Source organism: Cheilinus undulatus, linkage group 13 (assembly GCF_018320785.1).
Source record: "Cheilinus undulatus linkage group 13, ASM1832078v1, whole genome shotgun sequence".
NCBI lineage: Eukaryota > Metazoa > Chordata > Actinopteri > Labriformes > Labridae > Cheilinus > Cheilinus undulatus.
This window is the reverse complement of record NC_054877.1, coordinates 29,400,618-29,413,286: the sequence shown is the minus strand read 5'-3', so window position 1 is coordinate 29,413,286 and position 12,669 is coordinate 29,400,618. Positions and strand designations below refer to the sequence as shown.

At 38.8% G+C, this 12,669-nt stretch overlaps 1 protein-coding gene across 6 annotated transcripts in view; it reads right to left on the bottom strand.

The window, feature by feature from the left end:
* tcf3a (transcription factor 3a) overlaps positions 1–9,240 on the bottom strand; it is a 30,285-nt gene extending 21,045 nt beyond the window's left edge. For 2 of the 6 annotated variants that reach the window (XM_041803489.1, XM_041803483.1), the window contains exons 1-3: positions 8,733–9,240; positions 4,528–4,624; positions 4,066–4,138 (exon numbers count right to left, since the gene is read on the bottom strand). In XM_041803489.1, coding sequence (XP_041659423.1) covers positions 4,066–4,138; positions 4,528–4,581 — 127 coding nt within the window. In that variant the 5' untranslated portion in view covers positions 4,582–4,624; positions 8,733–9,240. The remainder of the gene's footprint in view (positions 1–4,065; positions 4,139–4,527; positions 4,625–8,732) is intronic. The other 4 variants (XM_041803485.1, XM_041803488.1, XM_041803484.1 and 1 more) reach the window with 4 other exon arrangements.
* Between the last annotated feature and the right edge of the window lie 3,429 nt (positions 9,241–12,669).

Below are 12,669 nucleotides of genomic sequence, written 5' to 3'. Positions count from 1 at the left end.
GAAACAGTCTAATAAAATAGTTTCTCATTATAGACAATTACTAGGCAACTCACTATTCCCTTGGAAGTGAGGGAGAATGATATAGCTGAAAAGAGAGCAGCAGTTATCTTCTTCAGTTTTCTTATTTGGTTAATTAATGAGTTACCGTAACATCTAGGGATAACAAATGGGTTGATAACATGTTTGAATACATGCCTACTGTGAACTTGATGCAGAAAATAAAAAAAAACATGCATTATTTTTAGAGATATCCTATATTTTTTTGAATTTATTTAAAATAAAAATACACCTCCAATATAAAATATGGCATTAAATAGAAAGGATAAATAACACAAGGTATAAAGGTGAAGATAAATAAACTTTCCTAAGTCAGATAAGTTTGAGTGAAAATGAACATGATCAAGAGATCAAGCAGCCTGGTACAGTGTTAACGATTTTTTTAAAAAACAATTTATTAACAGTCTGTTTTTAATGGTAACATAAAGTTAACTTTTTTCTAATTCTCTAATTAGCAGCAATGGATTGATTTTACCCTAAATAGTCGCTACTTAACAGCGTCTGTGTCCAGCAACTTTTCACCAATAGCACAAACGTACTCTGTTAGTATTTAAATTATCACTTGAAAATGAGAAAGCTCAAATAGGCTCAAAAGTCATGTTGGGAGGCATAATTTTTAACTTTGTTAGTAAGGCTGTGAGTCATTCATGCTAAGCTAGGACAACATCCAGGGAACACTCTTACACCCCTATATCATAACCTACCTCGGCATTGTGTAGCTATATGCAAGTGTTTGATACTTACAAGTCTGGTACAAAAGGAGAGATTTTGGGTGGAGTATCATTTTAAAGCTAATGAGCCAAAAGCAGATGCTGGTTCGATACAATCAGTGTGTTTCTACTGACAGCACACACCTTCTAAGTAGTATATTCAAGTGGCCCTCGAGAGAATAGAAAAAAATAGAGCCCCCTGTACTCCACCCTCATCGTGTCTTTCATCTTAACTTCAATATCCTGTTTCATTTCTATTGGCAGATGAAAGACCTACTTCACTTCCAGAGATGGTGACGGAGAAATGTTTATGTAGGGCAAAGTGATCTGCCACAGCAAGAACAAACTAGTGTTGTACTGTTCCAACTTTCTGAGCTCTTATATTGATCAGATACCTGGGCTTTGGGTATTTCCAAAAAAACTAATGCAAACAGCATTGGATAACAGTAATATTGCAATTTTTGCCATTAATATTGTGATTTTTAGTAGGGCTGCAGTCAACCAAAGAAAAACTTGGTCAACCAAGTTCGCACCCAGGCACCAACCAGCCAGGTTCCTTACTGCACCAGTTTGGTAGTCTAAATGATCCTAAAATGAACATAACAAGCCCTCTGAAGCATTAATATATTTTTAGGCTCATCACGCACTATAAAAAAAAACAAAAAACAATTAATTGAGAGACAATCAGCGTGCGCCTGCCTTTGATCACAAGATCTCCGTGATCCCAGCATGGTAACTCTTTTAACTCATACAGCCTACAAAATAACCTCAGATCATTGTTTTTATTCATTTACAACGGTAACTATTAACAGGATCACTTGATCCAGCCCGTGCCGTGTCATTTACGAGCATAAAGCAGACAGCATGCCGTGTTTATTTACGAAGGTGAGGGGGAAAATGTTCGCTCATCGGGACTTAATGACCCACAGACATCGTCTTTTATAACCTCTGCTTTCTTGTCTGTCTGTAAGAGAAGCTACGCTAACATGAAGGAGATTATAAAAGGAGATACTACTCAGCCTATTTGCTGACAGGTGAAGTAAACTGACCAGGAGTTGATGCTGTGAGGGAGGGCAGAGCAGAGACACCCAGCAGTGCCACTTCAACACAAACAGCCTGCAACTTTGTGACGCGTGACACGCGGGGGGGGGAGGACTCACTGACCAGGGTGAACTTGGTTGGACACAACTGTCCTATTTTTTAGTTCTAAAAAAAGTAGTCCAACCTGATAAATTTAGTGCCTTTTTAAGTAAATCAAATTTTAAATTGGGCTGATATACATTTTTCTTATTTGGGTCTTTAACACAGTTATAGATTTACAAAATCTTACACTGTGTCAGCCCTGACAGCAGCTCAAACATACACACTCACACAGAGCAGGAGGAGTAACAGACTAAAGAGAGAGAGAGAGAGAGAGAGAGAGAGAGAGAGAGAGAGAGAGAGAGAGCATAAACTATTTCTTACATCATTCAAAATCACGTCTAACTTGCATGATCAGCCCAGTGAGGTAAATCGGAATGCACACCTACAGCCATAGAGTACACCTACTGGAATCTCCATGCTATAACCGGACTGTATATAATGAGAGCCAGGACAAGGTACAGCAGATGCCAGGAAAATACTTAAGATGTGCTTTGTGTAATTAAGTGTCTGCCTGGAGCATTATGCTGGTGTATCTGTGACAGAGGCAGTGTCACTCATAGCCTGAGCGTATACTCAGGGACATACAGACTGCATGCCCAGTGTTCTGTTCTCTGACTTTCTGACAGACTTTTCATGTAGATTAGTAAAAAAAAAAAAAAAAACAAAACTGAAAATTCCAAGTTTTGGTTTTCATCAAACACAGAAAAGGCAGCATGACACGCTTTTGGTCATGTGACCAAAACTGCATGTCCTGCGATGTGACCATTGTGCATATGCACATGTAAATTTATATAACAGTATTAGGCTAGTAATAATGCCAGTGTCAAATAAAATAGCCAATAAAATTCAATGTGAAGACAAGACTGGGAATTAGATTTACATAACTATCTGTGTACTACTTGCAAAAGTATCAACCATCCTCTGCTGTCACAAAGAACCCTTGCTTAGTTGCACTCTTTGTGCAAAACAGCTGAAGCCATGCACTACTTTGCTTTTAATGCTTTCTCCTTTTGCTGGCATTGTCTCTTAAAATGTCATGCACCTTAGTAAACAAAGAAAGCACTTCTTTGATGGCAGTTGAAATAAAGTTGCTGGTTCAGTCAGTAGAGGTCTTTAGCCTGTAGTACAGCACTGTGCTATGATCAGTGGTGGGTGACTAGTCGACTATAGGAATAGTCGTTAGTTGCATCCCTAATAAAAACCGCTAAGCCTTTGTTGTTAGTTTCCTCCATGTCATATACAGGCCCAATAGGAGAACTGAAAACAGTGCTGAAGCACATGCACATGCTCGATGTAAACTCAGGATAGCATCGAACTGAACTCTACAGATTGGCCTCAAGGAATGGCCCCATGGTCACTGATGCCTGATCTAGCTATCTGAGTCAGAATCAGACCAATATTAGGATCAGATTGGCGTAGTCTTAAAACAAACAGGAACATTTTTATAAGCTATGCATTTGTTTTGAACAGCGGAAAAAGGGTCAGCGTTCTCTCTTACTATGTAAAGCTTAGGCTGGTTTGATGAATGTGAGATTGGAGAGCAGGGCAAGAGAGTATACTGTCAAACGCTAAGCACAGGAGATTCACTAAGAAGTTCCCATCACCCCAACCCACCCCCATCTGCCTTTGTCCTCAAGTGATTGAATGGCTACAGCTGAGAAGGTGAGAGAAGGGACACCTGCAAGACGAGGATGAAATGTAAAGGAGATGATGCTTGAGCAACACAACATAAAACCTAACTGACAATCTTTCCTACATTTTCTCTCAATAGACTGTGATATGAAACACGATTCAAGATAAATAGAGAGCAGGTTATGTTTTGTTTTCTTTTACTATCCAAACAACATGAATGATTCAAAACATCACAAATGAATGAATGGGAGTTGGAGTAGTGCGATAAAGAGAGGCTCTAACAGTCCTTTACAGCTATGATTGACTGTCAGGGGAGGTACTAAGATCCTTAAGGGCCGTTGAACACAAGCTTTAGGTGTGAGGAGGAAGGATGAAGTGAAGAGTTTTCTTATTTGTTGTTAAATCCTATGCATTGCTTTTTTTTAATTCAGATGAATCAGATCAGTCCTTGAATTTCAAAAGAGGGCAAAGTAAGAGAAGACACAAAGTTGATGATGGGTTACATTTTTTTTTTTTATCTTACCTGAACCTCCAAACTGACTGCTGCCGAGAGTGGTTGGCCGGTTCTTGCCATTTGAAACTGGAGGCTCAAACATCTAAAATGACAGAGATTACAAAACGGCACAAGTCCTTGTAAGATTTCTCTCTTGTGAAAAGGTTTATAAGTTGGCGGTAAAATCTGCTCAATTCTATATCCTGTCTTGCTGAGCATGAGGAAATCTACACTGACTGGGTGACAGCTAAAATTAAAATGACTCACAACAAACGAGTCTTGTGTAAAATCTGGCTGATGTAATAGTTCTGCAATCCTTCAAATGGTGACCGACTGACCCAGTCATGCACACCCTGAAATTCCTTAATACTTCCATTGAAAACCCTCTTGCACTGTTCAGGTAGTATAATCAAAACTAAAATGGCATTCTATTCAACAAACATAATCAACTGTATAGGATCTATATGCAAGTGATAGTTGGAGACATCTTACCGCACTAAAATCCAGCAGGTCGTTGAGCTCCTTGTCGGTTTCCACTGCAGCCATTCTCTGCTGCTGTTCACTTGGGCCTTTCAGTCTCAGCAAACAGCTTTAAGTGAAGGTGGGAACAGCGTGAGTATATCTGAAACATGGTTCATCATTGTAACCAGCAAAAGTTCACAGCAGAAGGACTTTATATTCCCACAGTTAGGAATCAAAATGTTTTTCATAGATGCGACAATACAGTGGGAATACAATCTGAGAGTTCAACAAAATATTCAATCAGAACAGAGGGAGGGTAACATGAGTTTGGGATACAAATTAATAATTTTAAATGAAGCAGTTTGACGTATTCACATTTTTTTCACTTGAAATGGACAAACTAAAAAGTTAGAAGTGCATTTTACATAACAGTAATTTAAATACCTAGTAGCCCACAGCATTATATTGACTTCCTTTTACTTAAACAAATAATATGGTTGAACTGGAGACATGTTTCAACGTGTGTGAGTGCTTGGATTGTTGCATCTTGTAAAAGTTGTGTCTAGTTTTGTTGCTGTGTCCCATAGGTAAGGAAGGCTGCCAAGCGTAAAACAAGACTGAACCGATAACACAGATACTGTAAGGGAAAAAAATTGCTTTTTTTGACTTGAACGTTTACAATACACACATCAGCAGACAATGTCTAGACTAAAATCACAACGTAGGTCTAATATCTAATTCTCATCAGTTCAACAGATTAGATAATGATTCAGGTAGATGACTTAAAAGCAGTCACTACAATCACAATGACATGCACAACAAAAAAAGCATCAAGTCAGCCTTTTATAGAGCCACGCTTGGAACCATGGAATTGTTCATGAATGAACAAAATCAACCCTGAATAGTTAATTCCCACCTGATAACACTAACAAGCCAGTCTTGTATTCTTGTGAGACTGCTCTTAAGAGTTTAGTCAGTTCTAAGAATTCCTCTGCGAGCCCACATCTAACAAGATTCAGCCACAGGCCACACTGCAGAAGTTGGTACTCAAGCCTAAGAGATCAGACATCTTCCTCCTCCTCAAAAACCAGACCTGCTTTAAGAAATCTTGTGAAAACGTTGCAAAGTGATTCGACGTCATGCCAGGCTGTTAAATGGTCACTGTGGTGCAACAACCTACTTTAAGCAGTCTCTGACTATGTGTGCTGACTATCTAAATTTGAAGTTTAAGTCCTGCTTAACAAACCAGCGGAGAGACATTGAAACACAAAAAAATATAAAAGTAAAAGTGTTATGATTTTGCCAAGGGTCATAAGCAGGCCTGCCTGCAGAACTGACTGGTCCCCATGAAAAACCCAGTGAATGGGCCTTCCCCAGTTGTTATTTATTGATAACACGTATGCATGTGTGTTGGATCAGTAGCATTGGTGCTAACGTCCTGGCTAACAGTTTATTTCACTTTGTGAATGTGAATGAGTTTAATGTTTCCACATTAAACCCATTCTTGCCACCTTTGGCCAATTGTTTCTACTTTTAAACCTTCCTTTCTTAACCCATATTTCCTGTTTTATCCATTTTTCTTTTACCTTCTCTAATCTTTTATTATCACTTTTGACCCATGTTTAGCACTCTTCAATCACTTTTCACCACTTTTTTCTGCCCACATTTACCACTTTTAAGCCATTTGTGCCAAATTTTACTATTCTTTAATTATTTTTCCCTTTCAGTTGTCTCAGTTTCTTCTACTTTATTCTCTGGCATCCTGATGTTTGTGCACATCATGTCTTAGCTATGAAGTCTGACATTAGCCTACTTTCTAAATGGTCACATTGTTAACATCAACAATAATAAGGTAAAATTCTGTTTAAAAAAGTGTGCATTTTGAAAAAGGCTATATTGTACATCAGCATGAGTAAATAAAATTGACAAGAGTGGTTATTATTCAGGTTAAATATGAAATATGGTTATCAAAGCTTAACTTTACAATGGACCATGATTTTCCTGACCTCCATGGGCCCCCCAGTAGGTTGGACCCCAGAAAGCTTTTCTAATTGACCTCCTCTTCTGGGCAGCCTAGTTCATAAATGTTAACTAATCAGACTTGGGGGAACAAAAAAATAAATATCTTTGTTGGTGCAGGTTGTCTTGTGGCCATTTTTCTCATAGAAAATTCAAGTGTTTTCTTCTGACATGAACTGTCATCATTTTGAGATGCATGCTTTTCAACATAAATTAGTAGTGGGCATGAATGATGCAGACACTCCAGCATCCTTCACCTGAACCCTAAAACTACCGGTCTAAGCTTTTTTTTAGAAATTTTGACTCAATTAAATTAAGCATGTTGTACCAGCATTATTATCAGTGTTGTTGTTGCGCTGATGGCTAAGACTGCAGAACTATATGCAATGTCAAGTATCAAATATAGAAATTTGTGACAGACACCAAAGTGGGGCGATGTTTATGTGACAATAATACAAACAATAACTTCTAGATTGTTTAAAGATCACTTCAGCTATGAGAAAGTGAAAAACAAACCCATAAAAGCTGATTCAAATTTATGTATTATCAACAGTGAGAAATACAGGAGCTAAATAAAAAATACTCAGTAGTAATTTACAAAAATAACCTTTTCAGATCCAAAACAATTAGCCTAGATAATGGATGATAAGATTGTAAGACTAAAAGTATTTCAGTCATGAACGTAATAGCAGGGTATAATTCTTCAAACATGACTAATGATGGGCATTGATTAATAATATGATAGATACATTAAAAACAAAAACTAAAGGTTTTATCATCTGAGCTTATTTTGACATAAAAACAAAGATTCAGTGAGTATAATTTATTTGACAATACTGATTAAATTACAAGAGTGATGATCAAACCTGTGACAGTCCTGTAAGTTTTGAATACAATCTTACAATTTTGATCAAACTATATAAAAAACAACTTGAAAAATAAAGGGAAAAATAAAAGTAAACCAAATAGCTGTAGTCAGACACGAAGGATGCTAACATCTCACAACACAAATGTTTATATTTATAATACGGGTATCAATTACACAATTATTAGTAAGTGAAAAATGTGTCAATACAGAAAAACGAGACAAAATATTTGTCCACTACATAATTTGGACGTTTCAGTCTGTCGTTGAGCTGAGGTCAAAATGGGGGAGAAGTGTTTGGCCCCTCCTAACAAATGGAAGTTGCATACGCTCGTCTTGAACACCCCCACCTTCGCTCTGCCCATTTGGGAAAATAAAGTTCAAAGACACAAAATGCTACACAACAGCTCAATACTGGAGTCAAATAAGAGTCAGTGTGTTACCTGAGTGCGTTTTCATGCCTCGTCTGTGAGTTAATATCCTACAGCACGTTTAAAAGGACCTAAAAACCTGTTGCCTGCCCCTTATGCCGAGGAGGGGAACGGGGGGCACTAATGAACACAAAGACTAGGGCACACAAAGTTTCATTTGAGTGGTTAAAACGCAACAAATGAGAATTAATGCATTTTCAATTAAAGTCTTGTTAAACATATCAAAGTAAAGGAAGGGACATTTAATAAAGCTTTGTAGCTGCCTTGCTGCTCCTTACAGTGGTGGGTTGTTGTTGGTAGAGGGGCTGAGTGTGGCGTGTGTGTGTGTTTGCGTGCTGGGGGGGGGGGGGGGGTTATAACCCATATTAAACTTTTAATAAATATTTAACTCGACTAATGTTCTGTTGGTTCTATTTAAGACAACAATGGCCAATGCGTTAGTGGTGAAACTCTTGAAATTCCTAACAGGTGGACTCTAGTGCAGTGTAAAGGCCAAACCATGAACGTAACAGTTAGCTGAAACAAAATAACGTCTGTCTGATACGTCAACGCTTCACACATAACGATTACATTTCTTTACTAAAAACCCATATATTCATGCAACAGACAGCTAAATTCCGAGGCAGCTAACTATGTCTGAAAATATGCTAATGTGCTGTAGCGCTAAAGCCCATTGAAGTGAACAAAGAAGTCTTTTCCAGCACACATACATAAGCTGGTAGTACTCAGTTGTAGCACTGCAAGTTCGCTCAGGCCGGAGGGACGAAAATCCGAGACCCCACTTTTCCCGGCTGTGGCTCTAGGTTACAACTTGAACGATGCGCTTAAAACTTGATGATTTCTCCCGTCGTAATGTCACAGACAACTTCTGTTTCACATGCATATGCTTGTAATTTATGTGTATTAAAATCAACGTTTACCTGAATTCAATTGTGTGGCATCCAACGGGAGGAAATCAACGGCTGGAGTAGAGAGAAAAACAAAGTTAGGGATAGGATCCTTCCCCCGTGGTCCGCACTGTGGGTTTGATGAAAATGAGCAAAGACAATATGAAGCACTCCTCCGCTTCCTCGCCTCGCAGTCGAATTTGTCACGAAACTACAAACCCGTCTCTGGTACAAACCATAACTCTAGAGTTTCCCGTTTCCGTGTTGTTAAAGAAATTGTTACCATTTCATTTTCCAAGTAGACATTTTAACAGCCTCCACATTGTCGGTTCCAAAGGAGTATCACTCCGCGGTACTGCCTACGGGAGGACATGGACGCTGAAACATCAGCGGGTCCAATGTCAACTAAAACAAAATCAACCTAAAGACGCAGGTTCTAAATTCCTTCGTCTGCACGCAGCGGATGTTTTTAAATAGCACAATGCCACTGCTTAGAGGCGGTAAACGAGAGTTAGACTAAGCGGAGTACCGCCGATTCATGGGGATCTATGTCGACTGGCGGAAGAGGACAGCGGAAAGCCCAACAGAGCAGAGCAGCAGAGGATGGGAAGATAATATCAGAGAGGGGCCAATTGGATACGACGAAAATTTGATGGGCATGTAGAAAGGCCAAATATGTTTCATCATAGACCTTAGGGCAGTCTCATTTTGCCTACGGGCTTTATGCACTCTAATTTCGCTTTAAGCTACAAAAGTCCGCGTGCACGTGTATGTGTATTGTATGTCAGAGAGAGAGAGAGAGAAAGAGAGAGAGATGGGAATTTATAGGTTTTTATTAAGTCTTAACGGGGAGAATGTCAACATTTTTTTACAAGATGGGTTAAATTAAGAGGGCTATCTTAATTAATTACACAATATAAATGGATGACCGTTTTATTCAGCATTTCATGTAACAATGAAGACATTTTCACAGAATAACAGTTTATTCATCCTTCAGATTTTATTCCTCCATTTTTGCTTGCTCTTGTCTTCATTGATAAAAACGTATTTTTTTGTCAGAGAAACGGAAATACATACATATATATTGTTATAAGTCTATAACGGGCAAATTAAAAATGTGAAAACATATTTCTTTCAGACCTTTTATGCATTTTCAACCATTATAATGTATGCACAATATCACTTTATGTCAAATTTAAGTACAATACAAAAACAGTGTAATTTCAAATGTATACGAACACAAACCAGTTCTTTTAAAGCAATCATACAGGCCTGTGCATGGTGACAGTTTATGCATTTTAACATTTTAAATGGAGCTCAAGCAGGAAGAATGTTTCTAGACATTTATTAATCCCCACTTGTTTACATTTCTCCCTTCTTCCACTCTTCTCTTTTCCTACTCTGATTAGCTGCTTACAGGTGTTCTCTCTATTACGTACTAGCTAATCAGCTTCTGCCACAAACTAGTTTGGCCAATCATCACGCCCCTGTCATATTTTGAATCTTTTATGCTGTCTTTCAGAGTCAGCCTGTAATTTCAATGTGGACGCTACAACCCTCCTCCACCCTAGCCACCTCCATACAGTTCATCAGCATCTAGTCCCAGGTCATCTGCTTACTTCATCCTGCATACCTGTGTCCTCTTCCAAGCCACCTTATTACCTAGTCCAGCTTCTCATCCCTGATCCTGCATCCCTCATCAACACCACCACTAGTGTCTATACTCCATAGGGGGGTAGCCTATTCCTGGCATTTGCACATTTCTTTTATTGGAATTTGCCAAATAAATTATTATTAAACTTGTATTAGGTCTCTCATGTTTGAAACGTATCTCATTTTGTCTCTCGATTTTGGTTTATAGTTTTAAGGGGAGGATGAAACAAATGCAGGTTATGGATGCTTTATGTACAAAGCAAGATGCAAATTCCTAGCCTTCAGTTTATACTGAAAAAGAAATGAATTAGAAGAATAAAATGTGATGCACAGCTAATCTCAAGTTTTATCAATGGAACAAGAATTAAACGGCTACATTAACAGCATGAATCAGCATCTATCTCCCAAAAAGAGCCCAGATGCTTTTTTTTTTATGGGTTTTTACCTTGGTGGTTATGTAAACAAGGCTGCAGTTAATGTTTTGTTTTGAGAGATTCTAAAGAAAACCTCAACTGGTTTTAGGGGAAACAACCTAAATAACATCTGTGCTGGCCTTTACGAGAAAACTCAGCTATCCACTTTGTGGTTCGCACACCCCCTGCACACATGTTGAGCATGCATTGCACACATGCAACCAAAGCTAAAATCTGTGTGCCATTAACCCAGCTTAAGACTGGTGATCAAACCTCTCAGATCTAAACATAAATGTGGAAAAAATGCACCACAGCTTACAACACAAAGTCACTGAAACAGACACATACTCTGTACTGCATTTTGAAATTTGGTTAAATGAGTATGATGATAATCATACAACTCATTTTTATATTTTTCCAGCAGAGTAAGAAGACTTCAGTAAGTGTAGTGATCAACCTCATTGTGACAAAACTGGTGTCATGTCACAGATTCACTGAGTACACCTGAGGAAAGATGGTGCAAGTATTTGCCATGGAAGTGATCATATCACAGCTCTACAGCAAACATCAAACAATGAAGACTTTTCAAAAGTAGGACAAACAGCATGGCGGCAAAACATCATCAAGGTTTTATGGTTAGATGTGAAAACGCTATATTTAGAGTGAAACTCCATTTTCCTAACCCCCAAGTGCGTAGCTCCTCTCCACCCACGCTTTCTTCTTCTTCTAGCACGATAGTTTTGTAAATGGGTTACCCCCATACAGCCACCCACGCATCAGGTACAGTATAGAAACCTGGGGCATCCTGTTATGACTTCTGGTTTCCTGTTTCCTGTGAAAAATACAGCCCCCTCTCTCTGAAACACGCTCATGTACTCCACTGCTTGTCACAGCAGAGTAGGCCTGGGATCAGCTGCTCAGACATCTCAGTTTGGATGTAAAAGTATGTCAAAGTTTTGTGGATTTAGTTCACATAACTATGGCAAGCTTGTTTCAAGTTTCTCCCAACCAAACAGTAATATTTCAGTGTTTTAAAACTAGAAAATAAAGGTGACATTGTTGTGGTCAAGTGTTTAAAGCCTGGGAAATATGCAAAGCTGCACTGCTGTGAGAAAGTCATTATGCAGTAAGGTGACAAGAGCAGCTGTTGTCCCCCATTCCTCACATTAAATTTGTTTTTATTCCTTGTATACATATCCTCATTTCACATGCCAGCAGAGAATGATGTACAAGTGTCAAGGGACTACTGAAACTGCAATAACAGCGGTGTGTGCTTGTGTGTGAACTGTAGCCCCCCCCCATGTTTGACAAAAATATGAAAATAACACTGTTTGTGACACACAGCATGCTGCCACTGCACACATGCACACCCCCTGTCAAGATACCTGAGCGTGTCTCTCCACAGGGGTCAGTACATCACTCTTAATGAGCAGAAATCTCTCCACCTCCCTGTGGTGGCTGAAGCCCGCTATGCTGAAAGCTCAGTGATGGCGTGCACAGTTAATTGTCTCGGCACAAACTCACAGCACCAGTTTCCTCTCGTTGGAGCTGCTGTCTCTGTTGGTGCTCAAACAGAATTTTAACACAATCAATTACTGCATTTTAATGTTTGATAATGTTTTTATTCCAGACTCTGATGAACAATTGCCTTCTTTTTAAAGCTAACAAAAAAATGTGCTCAGAGTTTATCCAGCACAGATAGGGTCTATACATTCACAGACATCTTGCTCATTTTTTGGGAGGAAAAAGCACACTACTATTGTGTTTTTGCTTCATTTATAGCTCATCATCCCCTCCCCCTTTCTTGCAGATTTGAATTCATTAGCAATCAAAGAGCCACTGACAAACGCCCAATCTTAATTACCCTCTCATTTGCATATTTGCATATTAATGACTGCAGACTT